Here is a 19,981-nt window from a genome sequence, read left to right as displayed (position 1 = left end):
GAGAAACGATAAAATTTAAATGTGTTGCTTCTGCTGTTGGTTCTCTGGGACAATTTGAGACCATCAATAAGAAGTTACAAATCACAAGTCACCCAGTTGAAACTCCTCGCAAGTCAGCAAGTAACGAACAAGTGACGTCTGCTCAGGTATGCAGAAGATCGTGGAAACAATCCTGGAGGTCACTGACTCCATGATTATTTTTTCTTCCAATTCCTCACCATTAGCAGTAGAGCTTCTCCAGACTATACTCAGCTTGCAAATAAATTTTTTTTTTTAAAAATTCAAACATTTTTAGAAAGCTAATTTGTAGAGACATGAAAATTTTGCAATTTCAATGACCTTGAGGATAGACTCCACACTCCTGTAAATGGTTGGGAAAATGTCACGTGATCATTGGTTGCTGACTTGCGAGACGTCCCAACTTGGTAGCAACTATGTGATCTGACACTTCTTTGGTTGGGGGTTTCTAACTGGCCTGCATTAAATTCCCAATAAATGGTGGCAGGCATTATTCGCGAATGAATCTGAACGCCTATTAGACTGCAACTCGGTATACCCGCAACAGGGGTTTCTTCCTTGTGATTGGCGGCCGTCTGCGAGATAAGTCGTTGCCTTGTTTGACCTGGCCACTCAGGACGCGTTTGCTTCCGCGCTGAATTACTGCGATCGATGTTGTAACAATCGACATGTACCTGAAAGAAACTCACCCAATCACAAAAACACCAGACGGTGCTACAGTGTTTTTTAACTTATAACCAGAGACATGCAAAATTCGCGGATTCATTTCGTGCTATGCTAAAATTCAAATAATTATATCTTAGTGCTGTTTCTGCCATCTGTCCACTGTTAATCTGGAGGACTGAGGGCCAATTAGAGACCCCCGCCCACAGAAGTGTCGAATCACAGGCCACCCAGTCGAGACGACTCACAAGTCAGCAGCCAGTGAACAATTGGCATTTGCCCGAGTGTGTAGAGGATATTGGAATCCATCCTGAAGGTCATTGAACCCGCGAATTTTTCCGGTCTCTACTTATAACTAATCTCGGAATCCTTTCGCGAAATATGCATGGCCCTACCAATAAACTGTGACCCAATAGAAAAAAAAAACTACGCAGAGGCAAATACGGTTTCAATTTTTAGCGGACCACACGAGGTGAATCAGCGCCGGTCTGAACTTGTTCTTTTTGTCGACAGAAACATGGTCACGTCCTCCGGCGGATCACAACACGCGACTGGCTTGGGAGTCGTCGAGGGGCGCTGCCCAGGGTCACAGCTGCGGCTCCAGGGGGGCGGACCGACCCTTCGAGCCACGTGCTCGGGTCCGGCGCGGACAGGGAACGGCGCGCCTCCAGACCGGCTCGCTCATCCCGCGGGGGACGAACAGATGCGGTCCCCGCAGGACGCAGACATACACAACAGGACAGACCGCCTCCCACCACCCCTCTCCCCTTCTACCAACACCGCAACGGCTAAAAATAGGTATCCTCATCTCTCTCTCTCTCTCAACCCCTTTCCCCCCGTTTCCACGCCCTAACAACCCGTCAAGGGCGACGGATACCATCCAGACCGCTGATGGCCAACTTCAACTCTGCTCGAGGGACATAATATAATTTTTTTTTTGACGTGACGTCTAATAAATCGATGAACGCCGGCTGCACGCACGAAAAAGTGTCCCGTTACGCACATTGTCCCGTTGCGCTGTATTTATTCTTTTATTATTAAAAAAAAAGTAGCATCTGTCGGCGAGTGCAGTAATAATAGGTTATGTTACAATTGATTAAAAAATTATGGTGATTAATATAATTGATGATGGATATTTGATTACAGTTTATTTATATGAATACTTGTTCATAATTATATTTAAACTTTATAGCTAAACGCCAGTTTTTTAAAATTGATTACAAGTCATCTACACGTGAACTGTTTCGTCGACTGTTTATAAAGTGATGTGAAAAAGTTAAAGTGGTTTTCATTGCTTATTACAACAACAACAATTTCGGCAATAAAGGTTAATTATTCTTGAATTTTAAAAATCCGATTACTAGTATAATTTCAAGTATTTATTCTTTTATTATTAAAATAAAAAATGATTCAATTTTATTCGTAAAAGTATGCAATCGTTTCATCAATGTTTTGTTATGACGTTGTCACGTTAAACTATCGACCGTAAACCGACTTTAAAGACAACCAATTTTTTTTTGATAAACAAGTCCGAGGGCCAGACACTAGTAATAAATATTACAATTTTTAAAAAAAGGTGAGTGAATCTTTAAGTGCTCGCCACCTAACCTTGCTAACGAGTAAATTCATGCGTTCTCATGTTGCAAATACGAAACTCAAGAATGAAATTTAACGTAGAATTATTTTTTTTAACTAGTGCCGAGCGTGATAAATATAAGCAAGATTTTCTTTTCGACTACATTTCTGAACGTTAATCACACGTAGTTTCCGCACCCGCCGCTAAAACTCACTGCCGGAGCAACAACGTCTACTATCGGATCATTCCATTCGCAGGCAGAAATGTTAAACTATATAATTAGAGACCTGAAAAATTCGAGGGTTCATTTCGCGATAGGCTAGAATCAAAATATATTTGCCTTCCTTGCTGCTTCAGTGATTGGGCCACAGTTTATCTGAAGGACTCTGGACCAATTGAAAACGTTCGACAAAAGAAGTATCGAATCACAAGCTTCCCAGTTATCACGTGTCACGAGTTAGTAGCCAATCAGCAGGTGTAATCTGCACTAATACATAGAGGATCATGGAGTCTATCCTAGAGGTCATTAAAAAAGCGAATTTTTCCGGTCCCTATATATAATGAAACGGCTCCAATAAAAGGGCAGAAAGGTTTGCATTCTAACTTGCAACTTAATGAATGCGCGAATTTCGTTATTATCTGTAATCATGGATTTCGAACAACGGAGACCAGAAAAATGGGCCAATGGCTTCCTCATTCATCACGACAAAGCGCCGTGCCACGAACCGTGATTTTTTGGCCGAATAAAAGGTACATGTCTGTCCACATCCAGAAATGCACTTTTTTTTGTAAATGGAAGTGAAATAACCACGTAAAATTACAGATATCTGTAAATCTGTACGTTTGCATGAAAACAACTGTATCGCTACAGAAATTATCTCCCAGTAATACTTGGTTCGGATTCTTACCCGAAAAAATATGCTATATGTTGTCCTAGCACCTATTTTATTTAAATTAATTTGCAAACCATTATCTGAATAACTTTCAAGTAAATAACTGTCGCCCTTAACACGCATAACAAAACACAATAAAATCAAATTGTTGAATTTTCAATTATCTTTTCCATGGTTTAAAAAATATATATATATATATATGCTTGCACAAAAATTCATTGAAATTTATGCGTCAGTTATTTTTTTCTTCGTAAGCGTTGAAAGGCCAGAAATGTTCAGTACTGTTCTCAAAAACATATTTCGTATGTGCAAAAATAACCACAATTATTTGCGGTACAAATTTACAATATATTTCTTGTAGGATTTACAAACAACTTCTTGACAATTGGTCCCGAAAGAATTTTTTTTGTATAAAAAGTGCAAGAAAAAAAATATTTTCTCGTCGCTAGCCAATGAGAGTTATTTTTGAAGGGGATTAGTTTATATCGGGCCGTTACCACAACGCCGAACGTACATAACGCCGAATACCATAACGCCGAATGCCAAATTAACCGCAACGCCGACAGCTAGAAAACTGCTGTGTACCACAACGCCCGAAATACAGTAACGCCGAAAAATGTTGTTGCGGGGAGGGGGGGGGGGGGGCACAGGAGCAAAATGAAAAACAACTGAATGAATTTGTGTGCTAACCTTACCTAACCTAACCTTTGTGGCAGTCCTGCAATGACATTTTTCGGGGTTAATGTATTTCGGCGTTGTGGTACACAGCAGTTTTCTAGCTGTCGGCGTTGTGGTCAATTTGGCATTTCGGCGTTATTGTACGTTCGTCGTTGTGGTATCTCGGCGTTGTGGTGCGTCCCCGTTTACTGACGTGAGCTTGTAAGGTGTGTGTGTGTGCGCGTGTGTGTGTTTGATGGCCTCGGCGAGTGGAGGGACACTCACTTGAAGTTGAGGTTCTTGAAGGAGAAGTGCACCTCGACGATGCCCGTCGTCTTCACCCTCGTCCGCAGGATGTCCTGCTCCGTGGGCTGGTAGTCCTTGGCGCCCAGCCGGTCCAGGTCGTCCAGGAAGCTGCGGGACAACCACCACATGCCATCAAGGTCACATGCCATCAAGGTCACAGCCCAATGTCACAGTCCCTCGAGGTCACAGCCCCTCGAGGTCTCAGTTCCTCAAGGACAGTCCCTCGACGTCACAACTCCTCAAGGCCACAGCCCCTCGAGGTCACAGTTCCTCAAGGACAGTCCCTCGACGTCACAACTCCTCAAGGCCACAGCCCCTCGAGGTCACAGTTCCTCAAGGACAGTCCCTCGACGTCACAACTCCTCAAGGCCACAGCCCCTCGAGGTCACAGTTCCTCAAGGACAGCCCCTCGAGGTCACAGTTCCTCAAGGACAGTCCCTCGACGTCACAACTCCTCAAGGTCACAGCCCCTCGAGGTCTCAGTTCCTCAAGGACAGTCCCTCGACGTCACAACTCCTCAAGGCCACAGCCCCTCGAGGTCACAGCTCCTCAAGGACAGCCCCTCGAGGTCACAGCTCCTCAAGGACAGTCCCTCGACGTCACAACTCCTCAAGGCCACAGCCCCTCGAGGTCTCAGTTCCTCAAGGACAGTCCCTCGACGTCACAACTCCTCAAGGCCACAGCCCCTCGAGGTCACAGCTCCTCAAGGACAGCCCCTCGAGGTCACAGCTCCTCAAGGACAGTCCCTCGACGTCACAACTCCTCAAGGCCACAGCCCCTCGAGGTCACAGCTCCTCAAGGACAGTCCCTCGACGTCACAACTCCTCAAGGCCACAGCCCCTCGAGGTCACAGCTCCTCAAGGACAGCCCCTCGAGGTCACAGCTCCTCAAGGCCACAGCCCCTCGAGGTCACAGCTCCTCAAGGACAGCCCCTCGAGGTCACAGCTCCTCAAGGCCACAGCCCCTCGAGGTCACAGCTCCTCAAGGACAGTCCCTCGACGTCACAACTCCTCAAGGCCACAGCCCCTCGAGGTCACAGCTCCTCAAGGACAGCCCCTCGAGGTCACAGCTCCTCAAGGCCACAGCCCCTCGAGGTCACAGTTCCTCAAGGACAGTCCCTCGACGTCACAACTCCTCAAGGCCACAGCCCCTCGAGGTCTCAGTTCCTCAAGGACAGTCCCTCGACGTCACAACTCCTCAAGGCCACAGCCCCTCGAGGTCACAGCTCCTCAAGGACAGCCCCTCGAGGTCACAGCTCCTCAAGGACAGTCCCTCGACGTCACAACTCCTCAAGGCCACAGCCCCTCGAGGTCACAGCTCCTCAAGGACAGCCCCTCGACGTCACAACTCCTCAAGGCCACAGCCCCTCGAGGTCACAGCTCCTCAAGGACAGCCCCTCGAGGTCACAACTCCTCAAGGCCACAGCCCCTCGAGGTCTCAGTTCCTCAAGGACAGTCCCTCGACGTCACAACTCCTCAAGGCCACAGCCCCTCGAGGTCACAGCTCCTCAAGGCCACAGCCCCTCGAGGTCTCAGTTCCTCAAGGACAGTCCCTCGACGTCACAACTCCTCAAGGCCACAGCCCCTCGAGGTCACAGCTCCTCAAGGACAGTCCCTCGACGTCACAACTCCTCAAGGCCACAGCCCCTCGAGGTCACAACTCCTCAAGGCCACAGCCCCTCGAGGTCTCAGTTCCTCAAGGACAGTCCCTCGACGTCACAACTCCTCAAGGCCACAGCCCCTCGAGGTCACAGCTCCTCAAGGACAGTCCCTCGACGTCACAACTCCTCAAGGCCACAGCCCCTCGAGGTCACAGCTCCTCAAGGACAGCCCCTCGAGGTCACAACTCCTCAAGGCAGAGCTGCCAACCTCAAATCACACCCATCAGTAATGGCAATTAGGTATATGAAAAAAGTACGCGTCAATCATGCACGATAAATTTTTCCTGGGGCATTATAACACACTCACAAGATAAAACAACGACAATAATATGCAAAAGAAAAAGAAAAATATGAATACAATGCAAATTAATACATAAAAAAATCTATTTGAACAATACAATCATCTGAATATGTAAGAAATATTAATAATTTTACTGGATATTTTGAATCTTCAATTCAATGTATTCAAAGTTAAACTTTAAAACAACTGTCTTTTTATTTGCTTCTTTTATCCTGGTTCGATAAGAAATGTCATGTAAACAAACAAGACAAACACAAGGACTTGTAAACAATAACTGCGTTCGTTACTTTCGTTTCTTCAGATGTAGCGAAAAAACGAAGATATAGATTTATTGCTAGTCACGGCTTTAAAATGTTCTGCATGTTTCTTTGATTCAATATGCCGTCTACAGTCATCCCTTTCACCATGTGCAATCGAAAAGTCACACGCGCATACATTACAAAACCGTGGCGTTCCAAACATTTGAAAACGACAATCATGGCCATTCTTTTGAATATTTAAGTGGAAAGTTCTGAAGTCTTGCGTGTTTTTTCCCACAGATGCACATTATTCTGTCACACGCTTCATTTCTACAACCGGCACTGAAGAACACAACACTATCGAAAAAAATAAAAAAATTTTCACGTCTGTAGACACGACAAAAACCGGACAAAAACACTATGATGAAAAAAATGGCTTTCAAGAAACAAATTAATACAACACAGGTTAGCCAAAGTACCGTACAAAAATTATCGTGATGTAAGTAGCCTTCAAACGATAAGTCCGAGGATATGTACTAGTTGTATCGTACAACGGACGTAATACCATCCCATTATTATTTGAAAACACGAGAATTAATTTACTTATTTCGACAGTACATCGAACATGCGCACACTTACTAGTTCCGTTATTTGAGCAACCAAGCGAAGTATTCAAACAGCGTTCACGAAACACGCACAGCAGAAACGTAAATTTTTCCGTTACCATGCAGCACAAAGCCTCGTTTCCGTAATAAACTAGCGATGTTCCGTAATTCCGTAATTCGGGGTTAAAATCCGTAATAATTACGGAAAATCCGTAATGGTTGGCAGCTCTGTCAAGGCCACAGCCCCTCGAGGTCTCAGTTCCTCAAGGACAGTCCCTCGACGTCACAACTCCTCAAGGCCACAGCCCCTCGAGGTCACAGCTCCTCAAGGACAGCCCCTCGAGGTCACAGCTCCTCAAGGACAGTCCCTCGACGTCACAACTCCTCAAGGCCACAGCCCCTCGAGGTCACAGCTCCTCAAGGACAGCCCCTCGACGTCACAACTCCTCAAGGCCACAGCCCCTCGAGGTCACAGCTCCTCAAGGACAGCCCCTCGACGTCACAACTCCTCAAGGCCACAGCCCCTCGAGGTCACAGCTCCTCAAGGACAGTCCCTCGACGTCACAACTCCTCAAGGCCACAGCCCCTCGAGGTCTCAGTTCCTCAAGGACAGTCCCTCGACGTCACAACTCCTCAAGGCCACAGCCCCTCGAGGTCACAGCTCCTCAAGGACAGCCCCTCGAGGTCACAGCTCCTCAAGGACAGTCCCTCGAGGTCACAGCTCCTCAAGGACAGCCCCTCGACGTCACAACTCCTCAAGGCCACAGCCCCTCGAGGTCACAGCTCCTCAAGGACAGTCCCTCGACGTCACAACTCCTCAAGGCCACAGCCCCTCGAGGTCTCAGTTCCTCAAGGACAGTCCCTCGACGTCACAACTCCTCAAGGCCACAGCCCCTCGAGGTCACAGCTCCTCAAGGACAGTCCCTCGACGTCACAACTCCTCAAGGCCACAGCCCCTCGAGGTCACAGCTCCTCAAGGACAGTCCCTCGACGTCACAACTCCTCAAGGCCACAGCCCCTCGAGGTCACAACTCCTCAAGGCCACAGCCCCTCGAGGTCACAGCTCCTCAAGGACAGTCCCTCGAGGTCACAGCTCCTCAAGGACAGCCCCTCGAGGTCACAGCTCCTCAAGGACAGTCCCTCGACGTCACAACTCCTCAAGGCCACAGCCCCTCGAGGTCACAGCTCCTCAAGGACAGTCCCTCGACGTCACAACTCCTCAAGGCCACAGCCCCTCGAGGTCACAGCTCCTCAAGGACAGCCCCTCGAGGTCACAGCTCCTCAAGGACAGTCCCTCGAGGTCACAGCTCCTCAAGGACAGCCCCTCGACGTCACAACTCCTCAAGGCCACAGCCCCTCGAGGTCACAGCTCCTCAAGGACAGTCCCTCGACGTCACAACTCCTCAAGGCCACAGCCCCTCGAGGTCTCAGTTCCTCAAGGACAGTCCCTCGACGTCACAACTCCTCAAGGCCACAGCCCCTCGAGGTCACAGCTCCTCAAGGACAGTCCCTCGACGTCACAACTCCTCAAGGCCACAGCCCCTCGAGGTCACAGCTCCTCAAGGACAGTCCCTCGACGTCACAACTCCTCAAGGCCACAGCCCCTCGAGGTCACAGCTCCTCAAGGACAGTCCCTCGACGTCACAACTCCTCAAGGCCACAGCCCCTCGAGGTCACAGCTCCTCAAGGACAGTCCCTCGACGTCACAACTCCTCAAGGCCACAGCCCCTCGAGGTCACAGCTCCTCAAGGACAGTCCCTCGACGTCACAACTCCTCAAGGCCACAGCCCCTCGAGGTCACAGCTCCTCAAGGACAGCCCCTCGAGGTCACAGCTCCTCAAGGACAGTCCCTCGACGTCACAACTCCTCAAGGCCACAGCCCCTCGAGGTCACAGCTCCTCAAGGACAGCCCCTCGAGGTCACAGCTCCTCAAGGACAGTCCCTCGACGTCACAACTCCTCAAGGCCACAGCCCCTCGAGGTCACAGCTCCTCAAGGACAGCCCCTCGAGGTCACAGCTCCTCAAGGACAGTCCCTCGACGTCACAACTCCTCAAGGCCACAGCCCCTCGAGGTCTCAGTTCCTCAAGGACAGTCCCTCGACGTCACAACTCCTCAAGGCCACAGCCCCTCGAGGTCACAGCTCCTCAAGGACAGCCCCTCGAGGTCACAGCTCCTCAAGGACAGTCCCTCGACGTCACAACTCCTCAAGGCCACAGCCCCTCGAGGTCACAGCTCCTCAAGGACAGCCCCTCGAGGTCACAGCTCCTCAAGGACAGTCCCTCGACGTCACAACTCCTCAAGGCCACAGCCCCTCGAGGTCACAGCTCCTCAAGGACAGCCCCTCGAGGTCACAGCTCCTCAAGGACAGTCCCTCGACGTCACAACTCCTCAAGGCCACAGCCCCTCGAGGTCTCAGTTCCTCAAGGACAGTCCCTCGACGTCACAACTCCTCAAGGCCACAGCCCCTCGAGGTCACAGCTCCTCAAGGACAGCCCCTCGAGGTCACAGCTCCTCAAGGACAGTCCCTCGACGTCACAACTCCTCAAGGCCACAGCCCCTCGAGGTCACAGCTCCTCAAGGACAGTCCCTCGACGTCACAACTCCTCAAGGCCACAGCCCCTCGACGTCACAACTCCTCAAGGCCACAGCCCCTCGAGGTCACAGCTCCTCAAGGACAGCCCCTCGAGGTCTCAGTTCCTCAAGGACAGTCCCTCGACGTCACAACTCCTCAAGGCCACAGCCCCTCGAGGTCACAGCTCCTCAAGGACAGCCCCTCGAGGTCACAGCTCCTCAAGGACAGCCCCTCGACGTCACAACTCCTCAAGGCCACAGCCCCTCGAGGTCACAGCTCCTCAAGGACAGCCCCTCGAGGTCTCAGTTCCTCAAGGACAGTCCCTCGACGTCACAACTCCTCAAGGCCACAGCCCCTCGAGGTCACAGCTCCTCAAGGACAGCCCCTCGAGGTCACAGCTCCTCAAGGACAGCCCCTCGAGGTCACAGCTCCTCAAGGCCACAGCCCCTCGAGGTCACAACTCCTCAAGGCCACAGCCCCTCGAGGTCACAGCTCCTCAAGGACAGCCCCTCGAGGTCACAGCTCCTCAAGGACAGTCCCTCGACGTCACAACTCCTCAAGGCCACAGCCCCTCGAGGTCACAACTCCTCAAGGCCACAGCCCCTCGAGGTCACAGCTCCTCAAGGACAGCCCCTCGAGGTCACAGCTCCTCAAGGACAGTCCCTCGACGTCACAACTCCTCAAGGCCACAGCCCCTCGAGGTCACAGCTCCTCAAGGACAGCCCCTCGAGGTCACAGCTCCTCAAGGACAGTCCCTCGACGTCACAACTCCTCAAGGCCACAGCCCCTCGAGGTCACAGCTCCTCAAGGACAGCCCCTCGAGGTCACAGCTCCTCAAGGACAGTCCCTCGACGTCACAACTCCTCAAGGCCACAGCCCCTCGAGGTCACAGCTCCTCAAGGACAGCCCCTCGAGGTCACAGCTCCTCAAGGACAGTCCCTCGACGTCACAACTCCTCAAGGCCACAGCCCCTCGAGGTCACAGCTCCTCAAGGACAGCCCCTCGAGGTCACAGCTCCTCAAGGACAGTCCCTCGACGTCACAACTCCTCAAGGCCACAGCCCCTCGAGGTCACAGCTCCTCAAGGACAGCCCCTCGAGGTCACAGCTCCTCAAGGACAGTCCCTCGACGTCACAACTCCTCAAGGCCACAGCCCCTCGAGGTCACAGCTCCTCAAGGACAGCCCCTCGAGGTCACAGCTCCTCAAGGACAGTCCCTCGACGTCACAACTCCTCAAGGCCACAGCCCCTCGAGGTCACAGCTCCTCAAGGACAGCCCCTCGAGGTCACAGCTCCTCAAGGACAGTCCCTCGACGTCACAACTCCTCAAGGCCACAGCCCCTCGAGGTCACAGCTCCTCAAGGACAGCCCCTCGAGGTCACAGCTCCTCAAGGACAGTCCCTCGACGTCACAACTCCTCAAGGCCACAGCCCCTCGAGGTCACAGCTCCTCAAGGACAGCCCCTCGAGGTCACAGCTCCTCAAGGACAGTCCCTCGACGTCACAACTCCCCGTTCGGAAACAACCACAGCGGTTACTCAACTACACACACAGACGACACGAGCACACCACTTCAGTGATACCATTAAAGACCTGTGACTGCTGGTGGGCATCTCAAAATTTTAAATTTAATAAATAAAAAAGCAAGTATCCTATCGTAAAAGAGAGGCTGCCTTGGAAAATAATGAAGTTGGAGTAATCAGAAAGAAGGGCAAGGAGGGGGGTGACGATACGATTGGGAACGTAGTCATTTACACAGTAAAACATTTATGTACACAGAATTGAAACATTACTGGGTTTCATTCACACCGCGCTAGAATCACCAACACTCGTCATCTCACCTCACTAATTATTACTAATAATTTATTAGTGACATGTATGTTTCGAGAAATAATCTGATCGCTCCTTAGACCGCAACAAGGTATGCTCGCGCTGGCGGTTACTTCCTTGTAATTGGTGGTCGTCTACAAGAGAAGCTATTGGCCTATTTTGCCGGGCCATTCAGGACGACTTTGTTTCCACGTGATTGGTGTACTGGCAGCGCAGACATGCACCTGAAATAAATCCGGCCAACCACGAAGCACATACTGCGCTACAAAGTTTTTAACACAAGCGGGTCTGGAAAACCTTTTCGCGAAAAGTATACATGGCCCTAAGAATTAGCGCCAGGTATAAAATAAATTGTTTTATATCTAGATGCAATAGGGGTAGCCTTCATTCCGATTTCAATTGTTAATATAGCATAGATTACGTACACTCACTCCGTAGCCTCCATCAGGGTTCAAATATGATTTTATGTCATCCTAAAATAAAATAAAAAGTCTCACTGTGCAGATATGCCTATACACAGCCACAACTACATATTCGAGGCCAGCAAAGTATGTGGATAAAGTCGAATGACGTGCGCGCATGCACAAAGCGAACTGAAAAACAAAAGAAAAAAATATCGGTTGTCTGTAAAGTCGGTTTACGGACGATAGTTTAACGTGACAACGTCATAACAAAACATTGATGAAATGATTGAATACTTTTATGAATAAAATTTAATCATTTTGTATTGAATTATCACTATTTTGTATGGATGCAAAGAAGGAGTGAAATGAAATCTACAATTTAATTGATAAATTTACTTTTATTTGCACTCATTAATTCAAATATGTTTATAACTTTAACGAACAGATTATTTTAACTATAACTTTTATACATGTTTGCTATTTAACTTCTTCCAATCTCTGTTATTCTGTTAAGGATAGGAAAAGTAGGAAACGAATGGGAGTGTTTCAAGTTTGATGTGGCTCGAAAAAGTCAAATCGATGGTTTATCCAATCGAATGGAAGAGAGATAGATGCGGCGTAAGCGTACAATGAGCGTAACGGGACACAGCGTAACGGGAAAGTGTGCCTAACGGGACACTTTTTCGTGCGTGCAGCCGGCGTTCATCGATTAGACGTTGTAACGTCAAAAAATAATAATAATGCAAATACAAACTTTTTTTGTAATAGAAAAGAAAAATTCATGTAAAATTACATACATTTGTACATTAACGTGTAAAAAAAACTGTATCACTACAAAAAAAATGTGTTCACAGTAATACTTAGTTCGGATTCCCACTCAGGCATTTATGCTTTGTGTTGCCCCGTACCTCCAATAGTAAGCACAACTAATCAAAATAGAGTCTGATTATTGAATATTCGATTGTCTTTTATATAGTTTAGAGAAAAAATATGCTTGAATGAAACATCGATTAAAATATAAAATATGCGCGAATTTTGGTACGAAATACTTTGTATTATCTCGGAAAAACGTATTTAATATATACATGCAAAAATCAACCATAGCCATGTTTTGTACAAAGTTGCAATATCGTCCTTGTAGTAGGTATTACAAACTTTTTCGTGGCAACTGGAGTCCACAGGAATATTTTGTAAAAGTACAAAAAAAAATTCTGGGCAGCTAAGTATGTGGATAAAGTCGAACGAGGTATACGTACGCAAATGCGCTAAGCGAATAGAAAAAAAAATGATCACTGCAACTACAGGAAGGTCAACCGCCCCATACATCATCAAAGAGAAACAGTTAACGGTTCAACGAAACAAAACAAAAAAAAAAAAAAAATTAACAGTCGGCACGGCCGCTTATGGAAATGCACCCACGCACGCCACTGAATCACTGGCAGCGTTAATTGCAATTCAGATAAACCTTCGGCGTGGGGGAATCCACGCGCGTTAACGGTAACGTGATATATCGTCTCGTGGAGAAGGAAAGGGGAGGGCAGTGTTGCCAAATTGCAAATATCGAGTTCTGGTACCACACATAAAAAATTTTTTCTGTATATCTAAAAAAAAAAAAAAAAAAAAAAATACATACTTTTTAGAACCAGTTCCCAAGAAATATTTTGTAATGCTACAAAGAAATATATTGTCAGTTTGTACAACACATTGCTATAGTTAATTTTGCACATGTAAACTACGTTTTTCGAGATAATACAGAGTATTCCTTATAATTTTTTAACCACGGAAAAAGATAATCGAATGTTCAACAATTTGACTTTATTTTGTTTTATCGTGCTTATTAATATGCGGACCTAATACTGGAAAGCTATTCAGGGAACAGTTTACAAATAACTTTAACTACTGGAGGTATTGAGATAAAAAAAAGCATAAATTCCCGGGTAAGAATAGGAACTCAGTACTACAGCGAACACTATTTTGTAGTGATACAGTTTTTTTACAAGTAAATGTACAAATTTTCAAACGTATGTGCTTTTACATGAATGTTTATGTACAATTTTCAAATATAAATACAATTTGCAGTTGCATTATTTTTTTTTTTCAATTAGCTTTACGCATACGCGCACGAAATTGAGACGTTTCACAATCTGTAGATAATGGACAGGTGAACGTATGCAGAGAACTGTGGAGTCTATCCTAAAGGTCACTGAATCCGCGAATTTTTCATATTTCGATTAATAACAACTATATAGTACTGTGATGAGTCCTACGAATTCTAATTTAAAACATAAAATGTTAAACCAAACTGTTAGCAATGTTCTAACGTAAAAAATCACGCACTCTAGACAGCTATTGAAGTGATCACATTCAATTACTGTACGAAATTTTACGATCGATAATAATAATAATAATATTCTACTATTTATACGTACCACTATGTGAAGAATTCTGGTACCGGAATTCGAGTGTAAACTTATGGTGTGTTTAGCGTATGTCTGGTTAGTACAGCAATAAAAAGAGAATTCTCATGAACTATATTCTTATAGGTCTATGCACTTTTCCCTGAAAATGACATCAAAAAAGGCTGTACGAACAGGAAGTGACGTATGCAAGTATGCAACTAAATAATCAGTGTACTTTTCGGGTACTTACAGGGAAAAGAAGCATCGTCATTTCAAAAAAAAATATTTTTGTAGGTTATATCTGAGAGAACTTTTAAGTACAGTACAAGCCTTGTAATATCATTTTAACTTTATATGTTACTGAGATGAACCAACTGAATAAATAATTAAACACGTTCATGAGAAAGTTTCATCAAATACATGCGCAAGAATACAGATCGTAACTTACGAAACCAAGGCAGGATCTCAAAAAGACTGCCGTAAATACGCGAGTAAATAAGCATGCGAGATTAGAAAAAGCTGGGGCCATGCATATTTCGCGAAAAGATTCCGAGATTAGCTATAAACACTGCAGCATCGTCTGTGTTTCGTGATTGGGTGAATTTCTTCCAGGTGCATGTCGATTGTAACAACACCAATCACAGTGATTCAGTGCGGAAGCAAACGCGTCCAGGAGTGGCTCGGTAAAACAAGGCAACGACTTCTCTCGCAGACTGCCGCCAATCACAAGGAAGAAACCTCTGGTGCAGGTAAACCTTGTTGCAGTCTAATAGGCGTTTAGATTTATTCGCGAAAAGTGCCTGCCCCTAGCAATAGCTAGAGACACCTGTATTTAGCGATTTAATTTCATGTCAAGGTATTTCACAAAACACTGCAGCTTTTTCTGAGAGTCATGGCAAATTGCGAGGGTGCAGCAGTACGGTGACCACATTCTCATTGGCCCCGTCAAGAGCGGGACGACACCTCTCACCGACCTCAGCCAATAACTAGAGACCTGCAAAATTCGCGGATTCGTTCGGTGATAGGCTAGAATTCAAACACATATACCTCTTATATAATTTTGCTATTGGCTTACTGTTCAACTGGACGAATCTCAACCAGTAATAAACCCTCAACCAAAGATGGATCGAATCACAGACAAACCAGCTGAGACGACTTACAAGTCGGCAGCCAATGCAATGAACTTGCGTTATTTGCCCGAGTGTACAGGGGTATGTGCAGTCTATCCCGAAGGCCATCGAAACCGCGAATTTTGCAGGCCTCAGCCAATAACCACAGGAGAAAAGCTACAGTATTTTGTGAAATACCTTGACACGAAATGTATTCGCGAAAAGTGCCTGCCCCTAGCAACAGCCTTTGTACGGGACAGAACCCGCACACGTCCGAACAGATCCGGTACACACGAGGGAGGGCAAATGAAGTATGCGGACAAGGCCCAAGTAGATGGAGAGGAAAATGGGAGTAGGGGAGGAGGTAGGAAAGAGAGGAGCCAGTGTGTTCTGCAAGATGAAACCAAGGCTGCGCCCGCAGAGATGATTCTCGCAAACACCCGCCGTCGGAAACGGACAGATTTAACAAACGGGCATTCAAAATAACTACGCCTTCCGCCTCGAACCCCACTTTTGTTGTTTGCCAGTAAAGACGCCACCGAAAAAAATTTGTGGTGACAAAAAAAATAATTTTGCGGCACCTGCGAAGTGGCTTATTGTTACCGCGATTATTTGGCGGATTCGTCTGATTCCAAGCTCGAATCAACTTGTATGTGTACAATCAAGCCCCTCTTTGAAAGGATGGGGGGGGGGGGCGGGGTGGGGGGGGGGGGGTTGGCGCGAAGTCATGGGTTTGTTTAAACGAAGTGGGATTATAAGATTATAAGGTAAAGGTCTAATGCAAGCCTCTTTGATTACTTTAAATAATATGTACCGGGTGTTTCGTGCCTAAAAAAATAATAATCTGAAAACACGCATTTTCGCCATTTTCACCCGCCTAACAGAAAAAAGGACTACTTACCCGTCCTCAGTGTGATCTTAAATGCTTGTCGTAAACAGATTCCACTCGGATAACTTGAGTAGTTTTCAAATCGCGTGGTTTGTTCTGAAGCTCTGCGCACCGCGTGTGTGTGTCCGGGCAGACGGGGTGCCTGAAGTGCTGTCTAGTAGTATAGGAAAGTATTTCCGGGCGCACGGGTTCTGGGTGAGGAGCCGAGGAGACGGTCCGCCATATTGGATTGTGACGTCGCGGCGGCCATCTTGGATGAGCGTAACGGGACACCGCGTAACGGGACATAACGTAACGGGACAAGTAGATCACGGCAGCCATCTTGGATCCGCCATTTTGGATGACGTCATTGTGTTCTCGAACATTCCGGCGATGTATTTTCCGCCATATTGGATGATGACGTCACCGTTGCAATTTCCGTTACGGCCGCCATCTTTAACTTTTTTATTTATTATCCGATTTTAACGAAATTTTTTTTAAAATTTATAAAAAAAATCCAATAATAATATTTTAATAAATTATTAATAAAAAATGTACTTTTACGACATGGAGCTCGGAGTCCTCGGTTCGAACCCGATGAGTGCAAAAAAAAATAAAAATGGCGACCGATCCTTCCTCAATGGTGACTGCAGACAGACTGACTCCCACCACTTTTTTTAAAGCATATATATCGTCACCTAGTATGACGTCATGTACGCCATCTTGAAATTTGGACGCCATCTTGAAAATCTTTATTTATTATCCGATTTTAATGAAAAAAATTCCAAAATTCATCAAAAAATTAACGTATTTGAATTCTGTTTGATTATATCGATGTACGTCCTTGGTTCGATTCCCGGCGAGAGTAAACGGTCGATCCTTCCTCCATGAAAGCTACCTAGACTGATCTACCACCAACAATACCAAGGTATATATCGTCAACTGGTATGACATCATGTCCGCCATCTTGTCTTCATCCGCTGGAGACAACCATCTTGTTTTCGTCTGCTAGAGTGTGCCGATAACATGTAGTATAATTATCTGGTCACCATACTATTGTCCTCAACTGTTGACACTGAACATTGACCTTGACCTTGAACATTGACCTTGACCTTGAAATTTGACCTTGACCTTGAAATTTGACCTTGACCTTGAAATTTGACCTTGACCTTGAACTTTGACCTTGACCTTGAAATTTGACCTTGACCTTGAAATTTGACCTTGACCTTGAAATTTGGCCTTGACCTTGAAATTTGCCCTTGACCTTGAAATTTGACTTTGTCCTTGTCGACCATCACGGACCCGACATTTTACGTTCAGTAGATGCTACCAGGAGCTACCACCTGCTGGAGTATGCCATCTTGTGTGTGTACTCGTATTATAGAGTACATTTCCATCTGGATAATTTTATTCTAACCCGCTACAGTGCAGTAATCATTTATTACTGTGACACACGCCATCTTGAAATTTGGACGCCATATTGAAAATCCGTAATTCTAATGCTAGAAATTCGGGAAAAAGTTCAAAATTCATTAAATAATTTACTCATTAAAGTAATGATTGATTAGATCGATTCCCGTCCTTGGTTCGACCCCTGACCGATACCAAACAACTTTAATTTTAAAAAATACCACAAAAGCGACAGGTTTGAGATAATAAAAACACAGCAAGTTCTTTTAAAAAATACTTTTATTACATACATACTACACTACTACAAGTACATAAAAAACACAGACAAATTACCAAAGCCTTTTGGATTCCTCGATTCAAACAGTCTTCTTATTGTACGGACTAAGCCTTTTACATGACTTTAAATGTCTATCCGATCCGTTCATCACCACAGCCAGAAACGGACTGAAATTCATAGCACTTATATATAGTCTTATTAGCCGGTACAACACATGAGTCAAATCAATAACCATGTTCATTATACGTCTCGGTGCATTTTTTATAATGACGATGTAAACTATCGAGACGCGAAAATAGTTTATTGCACTTATTGCACTGAAATTGTATTCTTTGAACATTATTAGAACAACCGCATCTTTCATGTCTGCGAGCATTTGAGGTGATAGTAAATGATGCACCACAGTATTTGCACTGATGCGAAGTACGCTCTTCATTAATTGAAGTATTCAATGCTGATGTAACTTCAGCTGATGGTGGAACAGCACATATCGAAGTCTCCTCCAGTGTTGTCAGAGGTGTTGCCAACGGGATCTGCTCCAACATCGTCGGCACCGAGGTCATGATTCCCGTAGTCGATGGTACATCCTCCATCGAGTACGACGTTAAAGTCGGTAAAGATGCCATCGAAGTCTCAAGAACAGGCAATTACGAGACTTATGCACCAGAAGAAACAAACTAGGTGATCCGTACACCGTCGACGACAGTAACAAACTGAGCGTCCTGCTGTCTAGGACTCGTTTATATACATTAACCGGTTTGAATAATACGCTAGTCAAATCAAGAACAATTTACTAAAATACTAGAGTCAAAACAACATTAAAAAAATAGAAGCACCATCAAAAAAAAAAGGAAGCACATTTGGAAGCACCTTCAAAAAAGGAAAAACAATAGGAAGCACCGACTACGAAAAAACAGCACATTTGGAAGCACCGTCATCGAAAAGGCAGCACATTTGGAAGCACCGTCATCGAAAAGGCAGCACATTTGGAAGCACCGACTACGAAAAGGCAGCACATTTGGCAGCACCGACAACGAAAAGGCAGCACATTTGGAAGCACCGACTACGAAAAGGCAGCACATTTGGAAGCACCGACAACGAAAAGGCAGCACATTTGGAAGCACCGACAACGAAAAGGCAGCACATTTGGCAGCACCGATAACGAAAAGGCAGTACATTTGGCAGCACCGACAACGAAAAGGCAGCACATTTGGCAGCACCGACAACGAAAAGACAGCACATTTGGAAGCACCGACTACGAAAAGGCAGCACATTTGGCAGCACCGACAACGAAAAGGCAGCACATTTGGCAGCACCGACAACGAAAAGGCAGCACATTTGGAAGCACCGACAACGAAAAGGCTGCACATTTGGAAGCACCAACTACGAAAAGGCAGCACATTTGGAAGCACCGACAACGAAAAGGCAGCACATTTGGAAGCACCATCATCGAAAAGGCAGCACATTTGGAAGCTCCATCAACAAAAAAAAAGGCAAAAAGGAAGCACAATTTACGAGATCTAAGTCTTAGTTAGAAATAAGAAAACAAGAAATAAAAACATTAAATTCGTATAATTTAAATTATTTATTTTATTGCTTTACATTATACAAATGCAAGTAAAACAAGCCATTATTGTATGTAGCCAGCATTCCTCAGTTCCTTGAGTATGAAGGATATTTCTTTGATGCACGAATAGTTTCCTGCACAAAGCGAACCATGTAGAAGTCTTAGCCGGTCAACCAATATGTTTGGATCTTTCCACGATGTGTAATCAATCTCTTCTACCACCATCTTCCTTGCACCTTTATAAATATTATGATCTCCGGTGTCTTCCGTTTTACCACCAACCTCAGGGTAACTTTCATGTTTGAGACGGTGATCATCACAAGCTTGATCAGATTTATTTAATATATCACGTCGTTTCCACCGTTTCGGTCTCAGGACACCGCCACATTCTTCGATCTTGGCAGCTTTAGGTGCTTCATCATAGTCTATGTCTTTGTCAACAGCCTCAGAGTCACTGTAACAATCACCGTAGAAGGAATCGTCTTCACCCAATTTACCGTAATAATTCGATGATGATGATGTTGAAGTGTCTTCATCGTCTTCGTGCTTCCTTTTTAGGAGTCCATCATTTTTACAAAGTAGGAAAGATCTACTTGAATTCGGCTGGAATATATTCTCACTTTTCACAT

General features: G+C 45.9%; 1 protein-coding gene across 2 annotated transcripts in view; it reads right to left on the bottom strand.

Annotated features, from left to right (window-relative positions):
* Positions 1 to 19,981, bottom strand: part of LOC134540171 (guanine nucleotide-binding protein G(o) subunit alpha) — a 234,499-nt gene that overhangs the window by 39,218 nt on the left and 175,300 nt on the right. For both annotated transcript variants that reach the window (XM_063382722.1, XM_063382721.1), the window contains exon 5: positions 4,093 to 4,221. In XM_063382722.1, coding sequence (XP_063238792.1) covers positions 4,093 to 4,221 — 129 coding nt within the window. The remainder of the gene's footprint in view (positions 1 to 4,092; positions 4,222 to 19,981) is intronic.

Source organism: Bacillus rossius, chromosome 16, assembly GCF_032445375.1.
Source record: "Bacillus rossius redtenbacheri isolate Brsri chromosome 16, Brsri_v3, whole genome shotgun sequence".
Classification (NCBI taxonomy): Eukaryota; Metazoa; Arthropoda; class Insecta; order Phasmatodea; family Bacillidae; genus Bacillus; species Bacillus rossius.
Note: the sequence above shows the minus strand (reverse complement) of the source record. Positions and strands in the feature narration are given on the sequence as shown.